This window comes from Asparagus officinalis, chromosome 4 (genome assembly GCF_001876935.1).
Source record: "Asparagus officinalis chromosome 4, Aspof.V1, whole genome shotgun sequence".
NCBI classification, from domain to species: Eukaryota; Viridiplantae; Streptophyta; class Magnoliopsida; order Asparagales; family Asparagaceae; genus Asparagus; species Asparagus officinalis.
In genome coordinates, this window is record NC_033797.1 from 114,870,670 (window position 1) to 114,897,391 (window position 26,722).

Here is a 26,722-nt window from a genome sequence, read left to right on the forward strand (position 1 = left end):
CTTATAAAAATAAGCTCGGCCACCCTCTCTAAGTATCTAGCCAACATAATCACCAAAAACAACTCATATACGATACAATAAATCACATACAAACTTAATTACCACAACACACTTGTAGAATGTGAGAAACAACTAGAAGTTGAACAGAATAAACAACAGCATGAACACTACCCTATTCATATAACTGAAACAACATCTAAAAACTTTTTAAAGGTTATACAATACGGTTCTTAACCGAAACCAAGCAATCCTGTAGCCAACTCCTCATAATGGCAAAAGCATTCTCCGCATCATCATCTTCTTCCTGAGATTCTGGCCGATGAGCAAATCCATGCCCTCTTCCAGAGTAGATTACTACCCTCGAACCCTCAACTTTCTTCTCCACCTCCTCTAATATACCAAGAGGACAAAGATGATCCTTATCCCCGCATATAAACAGGACAGGAACTTTGATGTCTCTAGCTAAAGATGTATCGATCCGTGTTCCGTAGAAACAGACGCCTGTGCCAAATTTTGAGTGCTGATCCCGAGCCAATGTCTCAATTAGCTTTCCACCACCAAAACAGAATCCAGTGCCAAATTTTGAGTGCTGATCCCGAGCCAATGTCTCAATTAGCTTTCCACCACCAAAACAGAATCCAATTATACCGAGCTTCTCCGATATTCCAGCTGCTGTGAATTCATTGGCAAGCCACTTGACTGATGTATCAATATCCTTTGCTACCCTTGATGCTAGTTGGCTTGTTAGCCATGGCTCAAATTCAGTATGGAGGCGGCTTTGGCTCCATGGGTCCCCACGAAAAAGATCAGGTAAAAGTACACTGTTAATGAAATGTCAAAATGGAAACTGTGAATTTACAAGAGATGCAGAAGTTTTGATATATACTAATGTGTCAGTAGGGTAATGAATGGAAGAGTACAAATTCAATTAGCTATGCAACTTTAGATCACAAGGATAAAAAGATATTTTGCATATGACTAATTAAGCAATTATCACAAAAGTTATTGCAGATAGACCCCTTGTAGTGAAATTTGTTGCAGATAGACCCCTTGAGTGAAATTTGTTTGATTGTTTTACCCAAGAGAGAGAATTATTTTTTGACAAATATACCTTTAAAGGTAACAGTAAGAAAACAACTCGGGGGATCTACCTGCAACAATTATGGTACAGGAGGTCTGTCTGTAATTCGGTAATAGTATTGGGGGTCTATTTATAAAAATATACAAGCTTGAAACTAGACTAAGAAATAGGAAATTTAAAATAAAAAAAGAAATCAAATAACTCAAAGTTGACACTAAACCTGCAGAACCAATTTAAGATGAGCTTGGTTAGTTAAGAGGGGATGATACAAGGGTGTCCAATAAAAAAGGGTGGTGAGAGGTCAAAGGTATGAAGGGTGCAAGAGAGGGGAATTTCCACCCTGAAAACAGGAGGAGCGAGATATCGCATTTTCAACCCCAAAAAAATGAGGAATAGGTTAAGATTAAACCAGAAAAGTATTGTGCATGAATATGAGAAATTATACGATTAAATGCGCAATGTACCAACTAATCTTAGCTTAGTCGGCAGGCACAACACCAGTAGGAGATTGTCAAATGTGTCAATCGGAAGTGAGGGCAGTCCTTTTGCCAGCTTATTATCCTACTAACAAGTTTCGAAGATTGCTGAGATCTATGTGCACAAATTGAGCCCATTAGATCAAATAATTTCTCCCTTCCACCAGGTTCTTTCCCCTTTCATCGAAGTGGTCTTCTTCGAATGTGAAGACTTGCCCTCTCCTCTGGGGTGTCTCCTCTCCCGTTCAAAGACTTTCTTCCCTCTCATGGTGTAAGCCTCCAGGGCTTCTTCGAAGAAATATACATTACAGACAGTTGTAGGATAAAGAGGTGTAAGTTTGCCATGAAAACCGGCAATAGTGGTAAAACCAGCAAAGCTTGCCCTTTCAATCTCTTGAATCCAATTGAAGTGGATAGAACCTATAAAACCTAAAAGATGAGTGTGGTTTGTGTGTGCAGGTGTAGCGGTGGATGATTCGTTACTTCAGAAACATTCAAAAATTTTAATTCCTACACAAATGATGATACAGTAACACGGACACATGAGGAGCAAGGGCATGGGAAGCAAGTAGAATTTAAGCTCACAGGGGCCAAAGTGGACGGGAGGTCATTTGAATTTACGAGACTTAAACATTGTAGTTACTTGCTGAAAGAGGGAGATAAGCGGACAAAGTGTCTAAAAATACAAGTGTATGGCAAAGACTTGATCATATCCTATATTGCATGAAGACAGTAGTGTTTAAAAATACAAGTGTATGGCAAAGACTTGATCATATCCTATATTGCATGAAGACAGACTGTCTTAACAACAAAAATTCTTAAAGTACACATGACACACTCGGGTCTGACGCTACACAACTACACTATATTATTGTTCATGCTACCTATATCGCATCAATGAGATTATGCACGGAAGTTGGTTTACTGTGTAAGAGGATATAATTAGAGTTTGACAAGTGAATACTCGTTATCGTTATATGTTGTCTTTTCTATCAAAAAATGGATCAATAATGGAGCCTAACAAATAAAAGTTGCCACGGAAGAATGGCCTATGGGTATGGTGTGCCATCAACCTGATATTGTCTCTGGTCGGTGCTGAATTCTTTGCTAGAAATGTCTGGGCAAAAAATAGGCTCACCATGAACCTAATAGGCCAGGTAAAACCTACCTATTGGTTGTCATCTTAAATTCATGCAACCAAAAATCAATCCAATAAATAATGATGTTTGTGATGGACGGCTTCTTTGAAGGGACAAGCACATTTATTTCCCAAGAAAAGGCATATATGACTAGAAGAAGAATGCAATACAATTGATATAACCTCATGAAGATGTCATTCCGTGCCAGATGTTCCCTCAAGTCGCATCACACCAAAGGATGGGATTTGAGTGCTAAACTCTAGTCTTTACGACAACTAACAAGCTCCAAATAGTAAATGAAGCCACAGTGCAAATAAAGTTCCAATAAGCACCATGCCAATATATGCAGTAAAATTAGGCGGTGAGTGGACTATGATAATTTCAGAAAAAGCCACGACAAGTTCTGTGATAGAAAACATGCGAAGCGTGGCCTCGGAATTCAATAAGACCAATTGAAGTAGAAGGTCAACGCCAATTGCATTGGAAGCCCTCCAGGGTAGCTGCTTGCAATTGCAACTATAAATAAGAACCCTTTTCTCCAGTTCAGAGTAAGATTGAGTCTAGTATGCTCCCTCCTAGTAAATGAGAATTTCAGCAATTTTATCATCATTTGGCACTAATTATATTCATTACATAGCCTAAAAATTGTTTTTGTCAATTAAAAACTAGGTGATTGTGATGGGGTCTGCGAGGAAAATGCTTTCAAAGACCAGAAACTTGCTTCAAGGATGAGCGTCTACAGATGGTTTAATTTGACAAGGTCTAGGTAAAATTCAAGAAAACTGGGTCTACAAATGAAAATCCAGTTGAACAATATAAGGCGGTTAGTATATCGTGCTCGCAACATATGAAGAAAGAAATTCGAATAAAATGATCAACAGATACAACAGGACAAGTAATATAACATCCTACACGTGTAATGAACAGGAAGAAAAACATACTTGTAACCATTGCAAGCAACCCGATACGCAAAGTCCCGTGTAGAGGAATCTTCAAATCCAAATATATCAGATAGAAGAAGCACACCAGTTCCATTGTTGTTCTTTACTGCCTTCAACAGATAAGCACGGATGCTGTCCTGGCCCTCCCCTATAACAAGTTCAAGTCCACTAACCAATTCACACGTCTCATCATCAACATCATCCTCCAATTTCACTTGGCACATAACTCTACCAGCTGCATCCCTCTTGAGGATTGGGCATCCATGGTTGTAAAAATAGCTTCTCTGGATCGGAACTGAAATGTTACAGTCAGAAGATGCACGTGTTCTTATAAAAGTAAGCCCAACACAGCAACAAATATTTTATTTGTGAAAACCAAAAACCAACAAATAGAAAAGGACAACATGCTTTCATTTGAAGTTGCTAAAAGCACACACTGGAAGGAAGAAACAAGTGACTAAGGAAATTTTATTAAGATCATTTCTAAATACCATAAATCAAATTACAGAAACATAAGAGACTCCACTGGTCTTCTACTTGTTCGCCTAAAATTTTGACAGCATGAAGACAGGGCCACATAATGTCTGTGACATGTGTGATGACGAATAAGTGAAATCTCACAAAGCACATAAGATCAAAATTCTGTATTCATGTTTATACAATTAACAACAAGATGACACATATGAGAGACATCACAGCAACACCAACATGCAGAGTGGTGTCATGTTTAAAAGGTTAAAAAAATGGCTTAATATCATGGCATCCAATTTGTGGTTGTGGTTGTGCATTTGTGTATATGAGAAAGCATGACTGAGTGTGCAGCGTGAATGTGCATGTGAAGGAACACTCTAATACGTGTCAGATGCTAACCTAATACACTAGTAAACACCGCCTACAATGTGAAGGACATTGTACACTAGTTGTTGAGTCATGTTCTAAATTGCATTATTTTATCTCTTTCTTTGATTTAATTGGGGATGGTGTAAGATTCTAAGGATTTAAATCATTAAGGTTTTATTTTATCTTTGTTTCAATTTTAGTGGTGGGCTCGTTTCAGATCCTCTAGGGTCCTGATTTTTAGTAAATTCCTACAATCAGGTCTCCCAATTAATAGCATCAAGGACTGTGGATAGAGAAATTTTTAGCAGACCTACCACTTGAACACCACGATGACATTACTGTCTGCATTAACTCTCTCCACACATGAGGTATTTTCTTTGGTAATTAAAACTTCCCTGATAAAAGAAACGGGAGTCTCCTATTTATCCTATTTACTCCCCAAATCTTCCAGATTTTGAAGCAATCCTTGAACATAATAGTTGACCATAGTTGCATGGAACCCGATTTGCTTCGGTTCACGGGACAGGTACGAGAGCGTGGTACGCCACTCATTAGGAATCGGGTACGATGGGTATAGGTTTATACAATACGCCAAGCAACGTGGGACGCTTTAGGATTGGTTCTTAACTGTAGGAATCACGGGTTTTGCAAAAGTCAAATTTAAAAAATATACTAGCTGATACTAGTAACGGAATGGTAAAAGAACCTTGAGAATCATGTTGCAATTAAGGTATACATCATTTGCTTAATTTCTCATGTGTTTTAAATTCTCTTCTTTTAAAAAGCGTTATTTTTTAAAAATTTTAACTAGTCTGAATTCTAAATCGGGTCGCTAAAGTTGGTGAATCGGTTCGTGTTCCACGCAAAAATGGGACGATGGAACCCAACCGACAGTTTGCTATAGCGTCCCAAGTTCCCGACTTCTATGTATTTGATAACTTACCAACAAAATCAAATTCAAACTCAGAGTTCGCTCCAATTATTTATAACATATTAATTTGTAAAATGTTTTTCTTTTCGAACCTAGAAGAAACTCTAAATAATTGTCAAGCAAGGTAAACATGCAAATGCTCTTTGAATATGGCATTAAACTTAGCATTACAAACTCTAAATCAAGTGGAAACTAACATTTGGCTATCATTTGTGTGCTTGGATAAATAAACTCAAATACTATAAATAAATTAGGTTAAGGCTTAGGATTCTAGACTAAATACACAATCTATGAATTTTTCTTGGGAGCTAACTAATTCAGAGGAAAGTAAAAAGGCAGAGGACTAGAATCTGATGCTACAAAATGGAATGCGCGAAAGAGATTTAGAAAGCTAAATAATAGATTGGGCTCATAGTTACATGGGACCCTGTATGTTCTAGTTCATGGAACGGGAACGAGAGGGTGGTAGGCCACTTATTTGGAATTGAGTACGATGAGGGTGGGCTTATATGGTACACTAGGGAACGTGGTATGTTTTAGGTTCAGTTTTTAAATATAGGAATCTAAATGCCTTAATGTACAATTTTTTATAAATGTCAAATTCAAGGATCAATGATAGTAAAAGAATTTTCAAGTGCAATTAAGGTACACTCTTTGTTGTTTATTTTTTTCAAAAAAATGCTTTTTGTTTTCAAATATTTACTAATTTGAATTCTAAATCGGGTTGCTCAGTACGCGACCCAAAACGCTAGTGTACCGCGTTCCAAGACGATTGAACCGATGTCATGGTTTGCTATAGTGTCACACGTTCCCGACATCTAAGATTAGGCTAAAAAAATTAGCCTATCCATCAAAGATGTTGGAAGTTAAGAAATTAAGAGAAAAACAGGTTATATTTCTAAGATTAGGGATGATTAAATTATTGAAACAGATATCTCATCGCATTCTCAATCAGTTGCAAAGATTTCCCTATTGCTTGTATTTCACTGTTGTTGGCTTAGAGTTCCGACCATAGAGAAATCCTCTAACTGGTGTTGTGAGGATTCTAACTCGCATATGTGTATGTGTACATTTTGCATGATGTCTTCTCCTCATGTCATAATTTTTAAGGAATTGTTGTGTTATTACATCGATGTCATGCTGAGCCCATATCATATGTCTGTACCCATGCTTCCCAAATAAAATCTATGCTATTACATATAGAGAGCATATACAAGTAATCCATAACCAATAATATTTAGAACGAATTTCCACAAGCTAACGAGACATGTGTTGGAAAAATGAGGTGATCAAGTGACTTCTTCCTGTAAATAAAATAGATTAATAAGGCAAATAATAATGAAATGACCAAAGAAAATTCTTAGAAATACAATGGTATTTTTAATGTGGAAAACTCTTCAACTAAAGGTAAAAACCAATAAACATAGTCTAGAGAAATCTTCCACTATGAAAACAATGGGTGCATAAAGTTTTGTCCTTGGACACTTTCTAGAAGTACACCAACAACAAGTAGGGAAGAAAATAAGACTTCTTTTACACTAAGAAGGAATACAAAACAGGGGTGAAACACAAAAACTGGTGTGGATACACCCACTCTCTTTTCTCACTTTTTCTCTCTCCCACACACACTGCTTGTTCTGGTTTGGTCTGCTTCAATTAATGAGTTTGTTTCTCATTTATAAACCAATGAAATTGCTTCTCATTTGTCAACATATCAACCGGATTGTTATCAGTATGAATCTTCTACATAATTATATGCTTCTCTTCCATTACATCTCTTAACTAGTGGTATCTCACATCTATATGCTTCTTCGAAAATGGTAAATATTATTCTTGCTAAAATCAATAGCGCTCTGATTGTCAAAACGTAATCACCTTGCTTCAAACCCAATTCTTGGAGAAACCCTTTCATTCACAATATTTCTTTACCAGCATCTGCAAATGTGATATACTCTACTTCTGTCGAGGATCAAGCGATACATTTTTGCAACTAAACTGACATGATTGACGTCATCTTCATAACTGCAGAAAAAATCTTGTCAAAATCAACTCCTTTCTTCTGCCAAAAACCTTTGGCGACCAACCGTATTTTGTGATTCAACACTTTTCTCCGTCTTTCTTCAATTTGAAGACTCACTTGATCTAGATTTTGATTTGTTTCTAGAGTTCTTGAAGAAAATCGCCGACGTTGTACTCCTACTTCCTCTATCTTCCGTGACGAGGGCTTGTGCATGTTCTGAGCCTGACATCTTTCTTAAGGTTTCTTCATTGAACAGGCTACCAGTAACAACACTCATCAAGACGATGCCGTTCGGAGCAAAATTTATTATGCTTATAAAAAGGATATCCTAGTTGTCCGACAATGATCCCAACAACAGCAACACTTGTACTTTGTGGTCAAAAATAACTTTTATCGTTACTAGATAGTTCGTGATGCTTTGGAACTTGTTCAAGTGCTTTATATTGGGGCTTCCTTCAATAGGATCATATAAATCCTTGCAAAAAATATTATCCTCTATCTAACTTCCAGATCAACTAATTAAAATTATTAAGTTTGATTATCATACTACTGCCACTGATGCTCTCATTCCATCTTACAAAAAGGGGTTAGATCCACCATGCTCTCATTGTTGTGTGGGTCCCCTATTTGGACACCACACAATAAACTTATGGGTCGGTGAAACCCATAAATGAACCCTGGTGAAAAAAACAAAAAGAATTGTTCAATAAACTTATGTCAATATTGGAGAGCTACTAGTCTAGTGTGCAGCTAACTTTAATTTGTGCTGAGGTGTTACATTCACATGTGAAGCTTTGGCCTATAAATGCGAAGCAATTTCATTAATTTAAGCAAATAAAGCAGAAGCAACAAGTAAAGGAAGTGTTTTCACCCGGTCTTGCATGTTACTTTTTTGGTACTGAAGAAACCCTCCTTTCTTCAATACTAGTTATTCATGTATCATGTACCTCTAGCAAGTGTCTAGACAAAAGGGAGTGAGTGTTTTCACTCGGTCTTGTATGTTACTTTTCTAGTGCTGAAGAAGCCCTTTTTTCTTCAATACTAGTTATTCATGTATCATGTACCTCTAGCAAGTGTCTAGAGATGGAACTTTGTATATCAATTATTTTAATAGTGAAAGATTTTTCTGGACTAGATTCCACGTTTTTTTACTACACGTTAAAAAATATCGGTGTCTTACTACTAAGAATTACCTTTGGTCATTTCATTGTTATTTGCCTTACTAATCCATTTTATTTGTAGTCCCAACAGGTCTCAGAGGTAAAGGCAAGGTAACGAGTAAATTTCTCTAGAAATAAGCTCTTCAAAGTAAAGAGGATCTGAGGAGTAAATCCCAAAATTACTGTTCAGGAATAAGATGAGATGAACTGCATTAATGGAAATAGGCAAAAAAGGCATTTACAAATTAAAGCGATAAAAAATTACAAAAACAAAACAAAAAAAACTAGGCTCTGTTTGGATACCATGGTGTTTTACTTTTTTTTCATGGTGTTTTTACCAAAAATAAAACATCATGCATTTAAAAACCATGGTGTTATTTGAGCTAAATCATCCTCAAACAACACAATACTTATTTTAAAACACCTTTGATGCGAAACAATGTGATGCAGGTATGAAGATTAACGACAGCAATGCTTCGTCAAATCAGCGATCGATCTAGGCAGGAAGCTCAAGAATAAAGTGTAGCTTTCGATGGTTTTTAAGCAAAAGTTGCAATGTACTAAGTTCAAATCTTTTGTAAATTATCCAGAAAATAAATGTAATGATTCGTTCTCTCAATACAGTTCAAATTGTAATATTTAGATAAGTAGAAATACTTAGCAACAGATTCGCTCGCTCACTTAATCAAGCTGAATACAGCACAAGTACGATCGATAATAATATTGATAGCAACATGCAAGCAATAGCAGTTCCGAAAATATTTGGGCGAAAGAAAGTTAAACCTTCTTCGGGTTGATCTGGTTCGGCGGGAGGCTCCTCTGGAGGTGGTTCGTATACGTCAAAAATGAGGGGAAAAAGTTCCCCTCCGAGAGCCACGTAATTGGGATGAAGTGGCGCGTCTGGACTGAAACGTCTATGAAACGAACTGATGCCTAACTGGGCTTCCATACTACTGACAATCTGATGAGTCACGCGTTCAACGTATTCGGGCACAGTCTCGAACGTCTGATAGTCGAACCACGGGGACAGCTGTAAATCAACGATGTCAGTCTCTGGATCAAGCACGAGTCCGTAGTCTTCAGCGTCGGGATCAGCCATGCACCAATGGCCAACGGAATCGGACTGAATAGATTGGATCTGATCTCAGCACTCCCCTCTTCACTCGTTCTGAGGAAAGAAGGAAACGCGGCAGGGAAGATGAATAGGCGGGCGGCGGAGCGGGTGAAGGTGGCGGGAAGAGGCGAACGAGCGGCGATCTCTGGGAGCTCGAGGCTTCGATTGGAGGAGGAAGAACAGGGCGGGGGTTTTCTGTCTTTGGGTCGGTAGTTGTGGGGAAGGAGGAGGACGAGTGGGATTGGGTTCTGGGCGTCGTTGGACTGGGCGTCGACTGTTTAAAGGGTGGGTTTCAGGCGCTTTTTGGCCGGGCGGCTGGCGGAGAGGGATCGAGGGTCGGCTGAAGGAGGGCGACAGGATTTGGGGATGTGCGCGGGTGGAGGCAGAGAGGAATGGGTTGCTGTGGGGACGAAAGTTTTGTGGGGAAGAAGAAGAAGAAGATTACGACTGTGAAACAAGGAAAGAAAATTACGTAGTAACCTAGGTTTCACACCATAATTAGGCTAATACAAAATTTTATTTCATCTTCCATATCTCATATTCTGATTACAGAGTCTTTAAATAAGCAATTACAGATTTAGAAAATCTCATCAATCCCTCAAATCTCTCTTAATCAGTTACAATCAATCATAACCAATAACTAATTAACTACCAAATAAAAGAAACTAAATATTCGAAATTCGAAATTCAAATTCAAATTAATTATTACATCTAAATTCAAAACCATAATGCTGAAATATTGCGCCTCCTACGCTGATAGACCCGGCAAAAATCTCGAGCACGAGTCTGAATGTCCTCATCATTCTCCCCGGGTGGGAGAGAACTCGACCCTGTCGAGTGTAAATCAGAACGGCTGTCATACTGCTCAAGAAGATCTGGATCCAGCCTCTGCAAGTCATCCCTATCGAGGCCAAGTGTCTTCGGACTCAGGTCGCCCTTTCCAACGTACCAAGTACCTGCGGATACCACCATTGCTAGTAGAAACAATGTTATCATCAATAATAGTATCAATGTCATGTGCTGTATATGTAGGTGATATCTGGGGAAGTGGAGGTAAAGGGGAGCTCTCAAAAATAGGCTCAGGGGTAGGCTCATCAACCAGTGGGTTGTCAGGGTTAAAATGTAGGCCTTTGTACACTACTAAATCCTTAATATTAAAAGTCGAACCAATATTAAAACCTTCGGGAAGGTCGAGAACATAAGCATTATCATTAATTTTCTTGAGAATTTTAAAAGGCCCTGCACTTCGCACATGCAACTTTTAAACAGTTCCCGGAGGAAACCGTTCCGGACGTATCCGAACCATCACATAATCACCAACATTAAATTCTTTTCCCGGAGGAAACCGTTCCGGACGTATCCGAACCATCACATAATCACCAACATTAAATTCTTTAAACTTTCTTCTTAGATCTGCTCGCATTTTATAGTTAGCATTGCTGTCATTGATCTTTTTACTGATGTCTTTATGCAAGTCATGAATGTGAGATGCAAATGCAGATGCTGACTCAGATACTCTATGATGTGCAGATACGGGGACAAGATCTATAGGTTGTCTAGGTTTGTAACCATACACGACTTCAGCTGGACTGACACCTATAGACCTATTAACAGAGTTATTATAGGCAAATTCAGCAGTAGGCAGATGTTGATCCCAACTCCTAAGATTCTCACTAACTAGCGATCTCAATAGGTTACCTAAGCTCCGATTGACTACCTCAGTTTGGCCGTCAGTCTGGGGATGAAAGGCCGTAGAGAATTAAAGTTTGGTTCCCATTTTGTGCCAAAGGGTTTTCCAAAAATAACTTGTAAATTTAACATCCCTATCTGACACGATTGTTTTCGGAAGTCCGTGCAGTTTAACAACTTCGTTGAAGTATAGCTTGGCTACATGAGAAGCGTCGGAAGTTTTGAAGCATGGTATGAAATGGGCCATTTTGGAGAAACGGTCCACAACAACAAAGACAGAATCGTGTTTTCTAATCGTTTTCGGGAGTCCTAACACGAAATCCATACTAACATCCTGCCATGGACAACTTGGCACAGGGAGAGGAGTGTACAAGCCAGTGTTCTGCTTACGTTGTTTCGCCAGCTGGCAGATGTGACATCGACCCACTAGCCTAACAACGTCGCGTTTAATGCTTGGCCAATAGAAGCGACTTTCAACTGCTTCAACAGTCTTGTTATTCCCAAAATGTCTTGCAAGACCTCCAGCGTGTAGTTCCCAAATTAAGAATTCTCTCAGGGAGGTTTCAGGAATACACAACTTGCGAAAATGGAAAAGATATTCATCCTTTAGGAGAAAGCCATTAATTTCACGAGTCACTCCATCATTCAGCAAAGTATAAATTTCGCTAAAATCAGGGCACGATTCATATTGGTCTTTGACTTTCTCAAAGCCGATTACTTCCGCACTCAAAGTGGAGAGGAGGTGCATGCGATGACTGAGTGCGTCGGCGGCTTTATTTTCTACTCCCGCTTTATGTTTGATCGTGTAGGTATAATCCTGGAGGAACTCAACCCAACGACCATGTCTAGCGTTCAATTTCTTTTGGGAGTGAATATATCGAAGAGCTTCGTGGTCAGAAAATATGACGAATTCTTATGGTAGCAGATAGTGATGCCAGTGTCGAAGAGATTGTATCACCGCATAGAACTCTTTATCGTAGGTGGAATAACGTTGCCTAGTGTCATTAAGCTTCTCACTAAAGTAAGCAACGGGATGTCCTTCTTGAGATAGGACTCCACCTATACCAATACCAGAGGCATCGCACACAATTTCAAAGACTTTAGAAAAATCGGGCAGGCGCATAACAGGAGCCTGCGACATTCTTTGCTTGATCTCTTCAAATGCCTTGGTAGCAGTTTTTGACCACTCGAACTCACCTTTCTTCAAGCAATCGGTAATAGGGACCATGATGGTACTGAAGCCCTTAATAAACCGACGATAAAAAGTAGCGAGTCCGTGAAAACTTCGAACGTCTCTAATGTTCTTTGGTTCGGGCCATTCTTCGATAGCTCTGACCTTTTCAGGGTCAGCGGATACTCCTTCAGACGAGACCATGAATCCTAGAAAAATAACTTGCTGTGTAAGAAAAGTACATTTCTTAGGATTAGCATAAAGTTGCTCTTTTCTTAACACGGCACAGACTTAACGCAGATGGTTCACATGCTGCTCACGAGAGTTACTATAAATAAGGATATCGTCGAAGTACACAACCAAAAATTTTCCCGTGAAGGAGCGGAGTACTTGAGTCATCACTCTCATAAAAGTGCTCGGAGCATTAGTCAACCCAAAGGGCATGATCATCCATTCGTACAATCCATCTTTCGTCTTGAAAGTGATTTTCCATTCGTCACCGGGACGGATGCGAATCTGATGGTAGCCACTCTTAAGATCAATCTTAAAGAAGATGGTGGCTCCAGACATTAAGTCAAACATGTCATCCAACCGGGGAATGGGAAAACGATATTTCACCGTGATCTTGTTGATTGCACGGCTATCCACACACATACGCCATGTGCCATCTTTCTTGGGCGTCAGTAATGCAGGAACCGCACAATGGCTCATGCTCTCTTTCACAAAGCCCTTCTTCAATAGCTCATCAACTTGCCTTTTCAGCTCTGCATGCTCATTGGGGTTCATCCGATAGTGAGGCAAATTGGGAAGGGTTGCTCCCGGGACTAAATCAATTGCTTGTTGAATATCACGCATCGGGGGTAATTGGTCCGGGAGGTCTTCAGGGAAGACGTCAGAAAATTCTTCCAACACAGTAGCGACTTCTGGGGGAACCACGTTAGAAATATCCTTCGAAGCTTCTCTAGCGGCAAGGGCAAAAATAAGAGCTCCGTTGATCAGTTCGCGATCAATCTCTTTAGCTCCAATCAAGTTAACGCCTTTGGAAGACTTGTTTGGATCGGGCTTCTTGTCATTTCCTTTCGGCTAAACGGGAAGGATCTTGACCTTTTTCCCGTCATGCTCAAACAATAGCATGTTGGATCGCCCGAAAATATGCACATCGTTATCAAATAACCAAGGCCTTCCAAGAATAACTTGACCCACATCCATTTTCAGAACATCGCACCAAACTTTGTCCTTATAAATGGCAAATTGAAGAGGGACAAACTTTGTCCTTATAAATGGCAAATTGAAGAGGGACTAGGTATCTCTCTTGGAAATTGAAGGCGGTGTCGTTAATCCATGATACCTTGTATGGATTAGGATGGGGTACAACCTTGAGACCGAGCTTAGCGATCACAGCTGAGGAGACTACGTTGATACAACTCCCACTGTCCACGATCACCTTATAATTTTTATCACCAATCTTGGTGAACGTATGGAAAATAGAAGTACGTCTCCAATCATCAACAGTCTTGGGTTGAGAGATGGCGCATCTGACAACTGATACAGTAGGAGTTTCAATTTGTCTAAGAGATGGCGCATCTGACAACTGATACAGTAGGAGTTTCAATTTGTCTAAGACAACTCAAGATAGTATCATCTGCATCATCCTCGAAATCATCTACAGTAGGAGTTTCAATTTGTCTAAGACAACTCAAGATAGTATCATCTGCATCATCCTCGAAATCATCTGTATCATCGTCAACTTGATGGACAAACTCGTCACCGTCAGGTTCAGGTTCGTATTCGTATTGTCCATCAATGATAGCAACCTTGTGACGGATCGGACAGTTCGCAGAAACATGCCCATACCCTTGGCATTTGTAGCACTTGACGTGAGCACCAATCTTGGAGAAATCTCTCTCCGGCTCCTTGCCTTTGGGGTCGACTTTAGACTGGGAAGAACTGGGTTAGATCGACTCGGAGGATGACTAGAAGTAGTGGCACGAGAAGATTGTGAAGAATGAGCTCTAAACTCCTGATTCCTATAAGATTGATGGGATTTAGCTTCATCTAGATCTTGAACTAGAGCGTAAGCTTTCTCAAGAGTGTCTATTCCCCTAGCAAAGAGTTCGTTTTGCAGATCGCTTCTCAATCCAGCTCTAAATTTCAATAAAACTTTCATTGGCGCCTCTTGTTCAATGGTGTTGCATCTAGTAAACAGTTCGTCAAATTATGCAACGTAGTCTTTCGCAGATTTGGTTCCTTGAGTGAGACGATGCCACTTATCTAGCAATCGATGATAAAAAAAATGGCGGAAGGTATTTCTGTTTAAGTTCGTTGGTCATTTCTCGCCAAGTGGTAATCGGTAACTCACCTCTAATGTGCCTTAACGTTTCGAGGTTAGTCCAATATTGGCAAGCAGGTCCGATAAGTTTCATAGCAGCGAACTTGACCTTTCGGGATTCCGTCAGGACGTACCAATCAAAGTAACGATCTATGCTCTTTAGCCAGTCCAAGAAAGCTTGTGGGTCGAGCTTGCCGTCAAAGGTTGGTGCACTGATCTTAATACTCCTCAGGTATTGCGCATCCGGATCAGGTACCGGTTGATGTGGGGGCCGCTGACCGATGTTTCCATAGCCTTGACCTTGCAGCGGCGGGGCGAAGTGTTCATAACATTGACCTTGCGGTGGCGGGGTTGCAACACAAGCTTCTTCGAGCCTAGCAAACTTTTCGTTGGTTTCATTTCGGAGATTTGCTAAACTCTGGACTACGGCACCTAATTGTCCTGCTAGCTCATCGAGTTTCTTATGGAGTTCGGGATCGCTGCTGCCTGACATACAGGACTCACTAGTCGACTCACTTGACTCTCCTAAACGATAAGGTAGACCGGTACGGGTTGGCATGCACTAACAAGTAAATACGTGTACTAATAACTAAAGAGATGATTTTTTCTAAGACTCAACAAATTTCCTAACCTAGAACCATGTACTCTGATACCAAAAATGATGCGAAACAATGTGATGCAGGTATGAAGATTAACACAGCAATGCTTCGCCAAATCAGCGATCGATCTAGGCAGAAAGCTCAAGAATAAAGTGTAGCTTTCGATGGTTTTAAGCAAAAGTTGTAATGTACTAAGTTCAAATCTTTTGTAAATTATCCAGAAAATAAATGTAATGATTCGTTCTCTCAATACAGTTCAAATTGTAATATTTAGATAAGTAGAAATACTTAGCAACAGATTCGCTTGCTCACTTAATCAAGCTGAATACAGCACAAGTACGATCGATAATAATATTGATAGCAACATGCAAACAATAGCAATTCCGAAAATATTTGGGCGAAAGAAAGTTAAACCTTCATCGGGTTGAACTGGTTCGGCGGGAGTCTCCTCTGGAGGTGGTTCGTATACGCTAAAAATGAGGGGAGGAAGTTCCCCTCCGAGAGCCACATAATTGGGATGAAGTGGCGCGTCTGGACTGAAACGTCTATGAAACGAACTGATGCCTAACTGGGCTTCCACACTACTGACAATCTGATGAGTCACGCGTTCGACGTATTCGGGCACAGTCTCGAACGTCTGATAGTCGAACCACGGGGACAGCTATAAATCAACGATGCCAATCCCTGGATCAAGCACGAGTCCGTAGTCTTCAGCGTCGGGATCAGCCATACACCAATGGCCAACGGAATCAGACTGAATAGATTGGATCTGATCTCAGCACTCCCCTCTTCACTCGTTCTGAGGAAAGAAGGAAACGCGACAGGGAAGATGAATAGGCGGGCGGCAGAGCGGGTGAAAGCGACGGGAAGAGGCGAATGAGCGGCGATCTCTGGGAGCTCAAGGCTTCGATTGGAGGAGGAAGAAGAACAGGGCGGGGGTTTTCTGTCTTTGGGTCGGTAGTTGTGGGGAAGGAGGAGGACGAGTGGGATTAGGTTCTGGGCGTCGTTGGAATGGGCGTCGGCTGTTTGAGGGTGGGTTTCTGGCGATTGGCGGCGGCTGGAGGAGAGGGATCGGAGGTGGAACTTGGTGGCGGTGGAGGTGGGATTTGGGTTCGATGTTGGCGGCGGTTGTGGAGGTGGTGGTGGTTGCTTGAGTCGAAGGAGGAGGGCGGAGGTCCGGTGGGCTTCGGGCGGCGAACTGGGAAGAGGGAGGTGGGGTGGGTTCTGATTGTCTGCAGGAAGAAGATGATGAACAGTGCGAATTTTGATTTTCTTTTGTTTTCTTTTGTGAGGAAGAGGAGTTACGGCTGATGACAAAGAAACTAATCACGCTTAGGTTTCACACCATGTTTAAGCAAATTAATTTCATTCATCAATAATCTTCAATCTGATTACAAGAGAGTTTAAATAAAGAAAATACATATTTGGAAAATCCTCTAAATCCCTCAAATCTCTCTCATAACCAAAATACAACCAATTAACTAATTAGCTACCAAATAAAATTCGAAATTCGAAATTTTGAAATTCAAAAATTTAAACTAATTATTACATCAAAATTCAAAACCACAGTGCTGAAATATTGCGCCTCCTGCGCTGATAAACTCGGCGAAAATCTCGTGTATGAGTCCGGATGTCCCCATCACCAACCCTTGAGAGGGTGATGTGATTAGTATTGATAGATTTGATTGGAATACTCATACCACCAAGATGCATCTTCTTTTCACACTTTTTAAGCACAATCGATAATAATATTGATAACAACATGCATGCAACAGCAGTTCCGAAAATATTTGGGCGAAAGAAAGTTAAACCTTCGTCGGGTTGAACTGGTTCGACGGGAGGCTCCTCTGGAGGTGGTTCGTACACGCCGAAGATGAGGGGAGGAAGTTCTCCTCCGAGAGCCACGTAATTGGGATGAAGTGGCGCGTCTGGATTGAAACGCCTATGAAACGAACTGATGCCTAACTGGGCTTCCACACTACTGACAATCTGATGAGTCACGCGTTCGACGTATTCGGGCACAGTCTCGAACGTCTGATAGTCGAACCACGGGGACAGCTATAAATCAACGATGCCAATCCCTGGATCAAGCACGAGTCCGTAGTCTTCAGCGTCGGGATCAGCCATACACCAATGGCCAACGGAATCAGACTGAATAGATTGGATCTGATCTCAGCACTCCCCTCTTCACTCGTTCTGAGGAAAGAAGGAAACGCGACAGGGAAGATGAATAGGCGGGCGGCAGAGCGGGTGAAAGCGACGGGAAGAGGCGAATGAGCGGCGATCTCTGGGAGCTCAAGGCTTCGATTGGAGGAGGAAGAAGAACAGGGCGGGGGTTTTCTGTCTTTGGGTCGGTAGTTGTGGGGAAGGAGGAGGACGAGTGGGATTAGGTTCTGGGCGTCGTTGGAATGGGCGTCGGCTGTTTGAGGGTGGGTTTCTGGCGATTGGCGGCGGCTGGAGGAGAGGGATCGGAGGTGGAACTTGGTGGCGGTGGAGGTGGGATTTGGGTTCGATGTTGGCGGCGGTTGTGGAGGTGGTGGTGGTTGCTTGAGTCGCGGCTGAAGGGGGCGACAGGATTTGGGGATGTGCGCGGGTGGAGGCAGAGAGGAATGGGTTGCTGTGGGGACGAAAGTTTTGTGGGGAAGAAGAAGAAGAAGATTACGGCTGTGAAACAAGGAAAGAAAATTACGTAGTAACCTAGGTTTCACACCATAATTAGGCTAATGCAAAATTTTATTTCATCTTCCATATCTCATATTCTGATTACAGAGTCTTTAAATAAGTAATTACAGATTTAGAAAATCTCATCAATCCCTCAAATCTCTCTCTTAATCAGTTACAATCAATCACAACCAATCACTGATTAACTACCAAATAAAAGAAACTAAATATTCGAAATTCGAAATTCAAATTCAAATTAATTATTACATCTAAATTCAAAACCATAATGCTGAAATATTGCGCCTCCTGCGCTGATAGACCCGGCGAAAATCTCGAGCACGAGTCTGAATGTCCTCATCAACCTTTTAGGTGTTTTAAATTTGGTGTTTTAATTTTGAGTTTGAGAATGTGTTAATATAATATCTAACATAATATATTAAATGTAATTAATATAGAGTTATTATCAACATGCTTATTATATTATGTTCAATATCATGTCTCCACGATGTTATTTTGATGATAACAATTTATACTATGTGTGTTATACAAATGCACTAATATTTATATGCAGCTTTCAACATCAAATATGAACAAGTACAAGATGAGTTCAATACATTATGAAGTAAAAAAGATGAAGAACTTATACATTAATGTAATTTTTTACATTTTTTTTACTTAGAATTATTGTACAAGCCTTGATCACTCACACACACACATAAAAATTAGAACACACTAACACATGTTTAGTGTGTTGGTTAACTATAAAAATCCCCTATGTTAACCATTAGAGTTTATAGTTAATAATTGATTGTTAAAACATTTAATTCATATCATTTTTATCCCTTATTAGTCGACTAATTAGAATAGTAGTCAACTACTCAAGCCTATGACTGAAATATAAGTTTCTGTCAATTTATAGTATAGTCGACTAATCTACGTTATAGTCGACTACAAGAGGCAAAAACAATTTCTTAAGTTTCTGTTAAGTTTCTGTTATTTTACAGTGTAGTCGACTAATCGTCTTTATAGTCGACTACTAAAGGCAAAATCTGTTTTTCAAGTTTCTGTCAAGTTTATGTCTGATTACGATATAGTCGACTAATGACCATTATAGTCGACTACTAAGAAATTTTCTGACTTCACAGAGTCTGTTGAGACTCAATATAGTCGACTACTTTGTCCTGTAGTCGACTACAGATACAGTTTTTTCAGAATTCAAAGTTTGAATTAGTGACAGTTTATAGCAGTTTTTTAAAGGTTTTTAAAATTTAAAAATTTATCTTTTCAAGGGCTATATAAAGGTTATATGTTCAGAAAAATGGCACATAATTATCTACCTATAAGCTTCAATTTTTGTGCTTTTTTAAGAGTTAAAAATTTAGATTTTGCTAAGTATTGAGAAAAAGATCTTTTCTGAAATTACCTTTGATCGATTCACCAATTCTTATCGTTTTCGAAAGCATAATGGGCTTCCTTGAAAAGCATTGGCGTGGTAGACATCGGTACTCCAGTGCATTTCTTCATTCAAAATACAAATTATTTAGGCAATTTCCAGAAGTTAAAATTATTCCTAAGCCACTGCTACACAACACTACAAATCAAGGCTTATAGTAATTGAGTTGTTTGATTCAAGGAAAGTTCTCTCGGTTTGAGAGAGGTTGATCTCTTGGTCTAGAGATTGGTGTGTAATTGGTAAGGTGTTGTCAATTGGTGTTGTAATTTGCAGAGACTTATAAATTGGTCATGTTTGGTTTTAATTTTGTACTTGATTCAAAATTATAGTAAAAATTTCAAACGGGATTTGCTTGGGGACTGGATGTATACCAGATTGGTGGAACCAGTATAAAATCTCTTATTTGTGATTGTGATTTTTTGAGATTGTTGTCATTCTTTATTACAATTTATTATCTACTTTGTATAAATTTTAAAAAAATATTATTCACCCCTCTAGTGCTCTAGTGTATCTATTTCAGATCCTACAAAATGAAGACTTTTTCTTTTCCTCGAGCAGCTCCACAAAATAAAGTTGTAGAAAGAAAAATAAAACTTTACAAGAATGTGCTAGAACCATGTTATATGATAGTAATTTACCAAAAAAATTTTGGACAGAAGTTGTTTCTACAGCATGTTATGTTCTAAACAGAGTTTTATTAAGACATATTTTAAAAAAAAAACATCTTATGAATTATTTTATGATAAAATTCCTAAAGTTTCTTATTTGTTTTTGGTTGTAAATGTTTTATTTTAAACACAAAGGATAACTAGGATAAATTTGATTCTAAATCTGACGAAGGAATATTTGTTGGATACTCTAACCACAGCAAAACATATAGAATATATAACAAAAGAACATTAGTCATTGAAGAATCTATACATGTTTCTTTTGATGAGAATTTTTCAAAACCTATTGTTTTAAATAATGATGATGATTTAGTTGACAATATAAATGATACCCCAATGATAGATGCTTCAAAAGATGATAATTTACAAAATGATCTACCAAAGAATTTTGTAGAAGTTAAAAGTCATCCACATGATTTAATTATTGGTAATATTTCTGATAAAGTAACTACTAAATCTTATTTTAATTTGATTGCTCATACTGTTTTTATTTTAATTATTGAACCTAAAAATATAAAAAAAGTCTTAGTTGATGAATTTTGGATAATTGCTATGCAAGATGAACTTAACCAATTTACTAGAAATAATGTTTGAGATCTTATACCTAGACCTCAAAATAAATCCATTATTAGAACAAAATGGATATTTAGAAACAAATTAGATGAATTTGGTCAAGTTGTTAGAAACAAAGCTAGATTAGTTGCATCATGTTTTTAAACTTAAGAAAACCTTATATGGTCTTAAACAAGCACCTCGTGCTTGGTATGATAGATTAAAAAATTTTCTTTTAACTTCAGGTTTTGAAATTGGAAAGGTTGACTCAACATTATTTATTAAGAAAATAAATAAAGATATATTATTAATTCAAATATATATAGATGATATTATTTTTTGTTCTACTAACAACAATCTTTGTCAAGAGTTTGCTAAGACTATGCAGGATGAATTTGAAATGAGTCACATGGGCGAACTTAATTTTTCTTTAGACTTCAAATCAAACAATTAAAAGAAGGAATATTCATCAATCAAAGCAAGTATGCTAAATATTTACTCAAACATTTTGGAATGGAAAATACAACAAGCAAACCAACACCAATGAGTACTACTACATCACTTGACAAAGATAAAAATAATAAGAATGTTGATCAAAAGCTCTATCGAGGTATGATTGGATCACTTCTTTACATTACTGCTAGTAGACCTGATATTATGTTTAGTGTATGTTTATGTGCTAGATTTCAATCTAATCCTAAAGAATCACACCTTAAAGCCGTGAAAAGAATTTTTAGATATCTTAAAGATACTACAAATTATGGGTTGTTTTATCCAAAGAATAGCATATTTGATTTATTATCTTATAGTGATGCTGATTTTGCTGGATGCAAATCCGATAGAAAAAGTACAAGTGGAACATGTCATTTCTTAGGACATTCACTTGTATCTTAGTTTAGTAAAAAGCAAAATTCAGTATCATTATCAACGACTGAAGCAGAATATATTGCTATAAGTCTTGCATGTGCTCAAGTTTTATGGATATAACAAACATTATCTGATTATAGCATAAATTGTCCCATATCATCCATAATGTGTGACAATTCAAGTACAATCAATTTATCTAAAAATCCTATTCAACATTCACGTACAAAACACATTGATATTAGACATTATTTCTTACGTGATCATGTGCTTAAAGGTGACATATCATTAGAGTTTATACCTACAGATAAACAAATTGCAGATATATTAACAAAACCACTAAAAGAAGAAGTTTATGTTAAATTATACGTGATCATGTGCTTAAAGGTGATATTTTATTAGAATTTATACCTACTGATAAACAAATAGCAGATATGTTAACAAAACCCTTAAAAAAGAAATTCATGTTAAATTAAGAAGGGAATTAGGTATATGTTCTATTGAATATTTAAATTAAAGTTTTAAAACAAATACATATGCATACATACCCTTAATAGTCGACTAATTTGACCTATAGTCGACTACAAACACAAGCATTGCATATAGGATATTCTGTAAATTACAGTATAGTCGACTAATTTGACTTATAGTCGACTACTCTGTGTTAAAATCTGAAAATTAACTTTCTGTTGATTACAGTGTAGTCGACTACTTTCCTTAATAGTTGACTACTTAAACAGATTTTACATATTTATGGTTTTCAAGTATTTTAGACCTTTACCTATCAAACCCACAACCCAATATCCGTTTTACTTAAGAAAATTTTTTCTCAACCATTCAATATCTATCTGATCAAATCATAGCCCTATATCATATTTCATCTAGATCAAATTTTAACCACATATTTGTTTTCTCATCTAATCATGACCATTCAATTTTTTACCTTACAACAAAACCACCCTAACTCCTCTCCTAAAAAACCGATTCATCTCTTTCCCCACTTCAGAACCCACGTTCTCCATTCTAGGGTTTCTTCAAATCAACATCTTTCTCCAAATCTTTTTCAATATTTTCTTGTTTCTAAGTCTTTGTCAGATCTTGTAGTCGACTACAGCCTCTTTTAGCCGACTACATCTAGGGTTTTATCTGTTGGGTAAGATCTTCAACCAATTTTTCTTTTTCTCCAAGTTTCATTTATTGTTGTTATCATGTCTAGGGCTAAGAAATCTAAGCAAGTTCATTCTAATGTCAATGATGAAATCATCATATATTTAAAAAGTCCTGATTTACTTGAAGAATTTAACAAAATATCCATATTTAAAGTTCTTCCAGGACGATTTATGAAATTTGATGATTTTATCCCATGAAATTTTTGATCATACTTTGAAAATGTGGGGTTGCTTGAATTATTCTCTATTAAAAACAGAAAACCCACATATCCATTTTTAATTCAACTGTTCTTTACTAATATAGAACGTGTAGGAACTATAAGTGGAACTGAAAAGCTAAAAACTCTTATCAAAGGAATAGAAATTGAATTGACTTCTAAGTTAATTGGAAAAAATTTTAACATTCCTTTCTGAGGAGTCTCTCTTAGGTCAATCAGAATGAATGATTCAGATTTACTATCCAATCATATTTTTCTTCCGGGTTATGGTAAACCATTGAATAATTCGAATAAGCTTTGTCTAATTCCTCGTTTCATTGCTCGAATCTTAGCTTATAACTTGTTTCCAAAAACTGGGAGTTTTCATTTTATTTTCCTAGATTTAGCAAAAGCATTATATGCTATAATGGGGAATATCCAAGTTAATTGGGCTGCATTATATGCTATAATGGGGAATATCCAAGTTAATTGGGCTGAAGTTTATTATGACAATCTTCTGACAATATCAAAAGGATTTCTTCCTTATGGTGCCAGTTAATTGGGCTGAAGTTTATTATGACAATCTTCTGACAATATCAAAAGGATTTCTTCCTTATGGTGCCTTTTTAACGAAAATCTTTGATAAATTTCATGTTGATTTTAAGTCTGAAAATTATGTCGTTCGTTCCATTGAGTTCTTTGACTCTAATGCCCTAACTAGGATGAAATTAACTAATTTTGAAATTCATGATCAAAATCCTCAAGATGAACCTCACCCTCATCAAGAACAAATTCCACAAGAAATTCCTCAAATCTCAAGTCAAGCAGGCACTTCTTCTAGCCAACAACCACCACAAATGCACTCAGAACCCTCTTGCTTCTCGGATGTGCAATATAACACCTTGTCTGCACGCATCCTTGAGTTAGAGGCTGGTCAGCGAGCTCTTTATTCTCAGAATAGTTACATCATCAGTAATCAGGAGGAGTTAACGAAGAAATTTGATAACTTGGATATGAAGCTCAATGCATATTTTCAAGGAAATCAACCTCCTCCAGAACCTTCATCTTAGAAGACCATGAATGCATCATTTAGTATTTGAATGAACTTTATGTTTGTTATCAAAACAATTATGTCTTATTTTGGTATGTTTAAGTTTAATTGTTACAAACTATGTGATAGTTATCTGTTTTTTAAGACATGTGTAATATGTTGCTACTATGTTATTTCAACATTAGTATGTTTTATGTGACTGGATTTTATGTTGCTTTTATGGTGTTTAGATATTTAATTCATGTGCTATATATTTTAAACAGATTATGGTGATGAACATTGTGAAACTTTTGGTCTTTATGGCAAGTCTTTACCTACCTATTTGGATGAGTAAAGTTATGGACTATGTTCATAATCTGGATGATCTGTTTGAAGTATTGGCTCATGTTGAAAAAATTATGGCATGTTTAGCATAAGTGTTTATTTCTTTTTGTTAATGACAAAAGGGGAGAAGTGGTATAAATGTTATAGACTCATGTTAATATTATAGACTCTAATATGCATTTATGCAGGGGGGAGTAAGTATATTTGTTTCCAAATGTTCTAATTCTTTTAGAATATACTTACATATGCATAAATTGTTTGTCATCATCAAAAAGGGGAAGAATGTTGAATATCATGTCTCCACGATATTATTTTGATGATAACAATTTATACTATGTGTGTTATACAAATGCACTAACATTTATATGTAGCTTTCAACATTAAATATGAACAAGTACAAGATGAGTTCAAGGCATTATAAAGTAAAGAATATGAAGAACTTATACATTAATGTAATTTTTTATATTTTTTTACTTAGAATTATTGTACAAGCCTTGATCACTCACACACACACACATAGAAACTAGAACACACTAACACATGCTTAGTGTGTTGGTTAACTATAGAAATCTCCTATGTTAACCATTAGAGTTTATAGTTAATAATTGATTGTCAAAACATTTAATTCATATTATTTTTATCCCTTAATAGTCGACTAATTAGAATAGTAGTCGACTAGAATAGTAGTCGACTACTCAAGCTAGTCGACTACACAAGCCTATGACTGAAATATAAGTTTTTGTCAATTTACAGTGTAGTCGACTAATATACTTTATAGTCGACTACAAGAGGCAAAAACAATTTCTCAAGTTTCTGTTAAGTTTCTGTTATTTTACAGTGTAGTCGACTAATTGACTTTATAATCAACTACTAAAGGTAAAATCTGTTTTTTTAAGTTTCTGTCAAGTTTATGTCTAATTACAGTATAGTCGACTAATGACCATTATAGTCTACTACTAAGAAATTTTTTGACTTCACAAAGTCTGTTGAGACTCAGTGTAGTCGACTACTTTGTCCTGTAGTCGACTACAGATACAGTTTTTCCAGAATTCAAAGTTTGAATTAGTGAAGTTTATAGCCGTTTTTAAACGTTTTTAAAGTTTAAAAATTTGTCTTTTCAAGGGCTATATAAAAGTTATATGTTCAGAAAAATGGCACATAATTATCTACCTATAAGCATCAATTTTTGTGCATTTTTCAAGAGTTAAAAATTCAGATTTTGCTAAGTATTAAGAAAAAGATCTTTTTTGAAATTGCCTTTGATCATCATTCAAAATACAAATTATTTAGGTAATTTCCAGAAGTTAAAATTATTCCTAAGCCACTGCTACACAACACTACAAATCAAGGCTTATAGGAATTAATTTCCAGAAGTTAAAATTATTCCTAAGCCACTGCTACACAACACTACAAATCAAGGCTTATAGGAATTGAGTTGTTTGTACACAACACTACAAATCAAGGCTTATAGGAATTGAGTTGTTTGATTCAAGGAAAGTTCTCTCGGTTTGATAGAGGTTGATCTCTTGGTCTAGAGATTGGTGTGTAATTGGCAAGGTGTTGTCAATTGGTGTTGTAATTTAGAGGGACTTACAAATTGATCAGGTTTGGTTTTAATTTTATACTTGATTCAAAATTATAGTAGAAATCTTAAGCGGGATTTGCTTGGGGACTGAATGTATACCAGATTGGTGGAACCAGTATAAAATCTATTGTTTGTGATTGCGATTTTTTGAGATTGTTGTCATTCTTTATTGTAATTTATTATCTACTTTGCATAAATTTTAAAAGAATACTATTCACCCCCCTCTAGTGTTCTAGTGTATCTATTACAGATCCTACATATTATACTATACTTTACTATATTATAGTTAATTTAATATATTAGTAATATTTATTAAATAATATAAAAATATAATAAATAAAATATCTTAAATATTAAAATAATAACATATTAAATACTAATATTTAATATGTTAATAATGTATTATATAATAAATAATAATAAGATATAAATAAACTAATAAAAATAATAAAAAGTTATTGATAATAAATAATAATATAATAATGATATAATAATATACTATATAATAGTATAATCGCTATAATATTAATAACTTTTTAATATATAACTTATAATAAATTAATAATTATAAAACGATTATATATTAGTAACATATTTAATAATAACATAACAATATAATAATATTATTATAATAACATATTGTATAGTAAATATAATATAATATATAAAATATTAATATATTATGTAATAAATAATATAATTTATTAT

The 26,722-nt window shown here is 36.9% G+C and overlaps 1 protein-coding gene across 3 annotated transcripts in view; it reads right to left on the reverse strand.

The window, feature by feature from the left end:
* LOC109837999 (carboxymethylenebutenolidase homolog) overlaps positions 47 to 26,722 on the reverse strand; it is a 27,710-nt gene continuing 1,034 nt past the window's right edge. Inside the window, exons 2-4 of one of the 3 annotated variants that reach the window (XM_020406406.1) lie at positions 3,638 to 3,921; positions 606 to 821; positions 47 to 536 (exon numbers count right to left, since the gene is read on the reverse strand). In XM_020406406.1, the coding sequence (XP_020261995.1) occupies positions 215 to 536; positions 606 to 821; positions 3,638 to 3,921 (822 nt within the window). In that variant the 3' untranslated portion in view covers positions 47 to 214. Of the gene's footprint in view, positions 822 to 3,637; positions 3,933 to 26,722 lie in introns of all 3 variants that reach the window. The other 2 variants (XM_020406405.1, XM_020406407.1) reach the window with 2 other exon arrangements.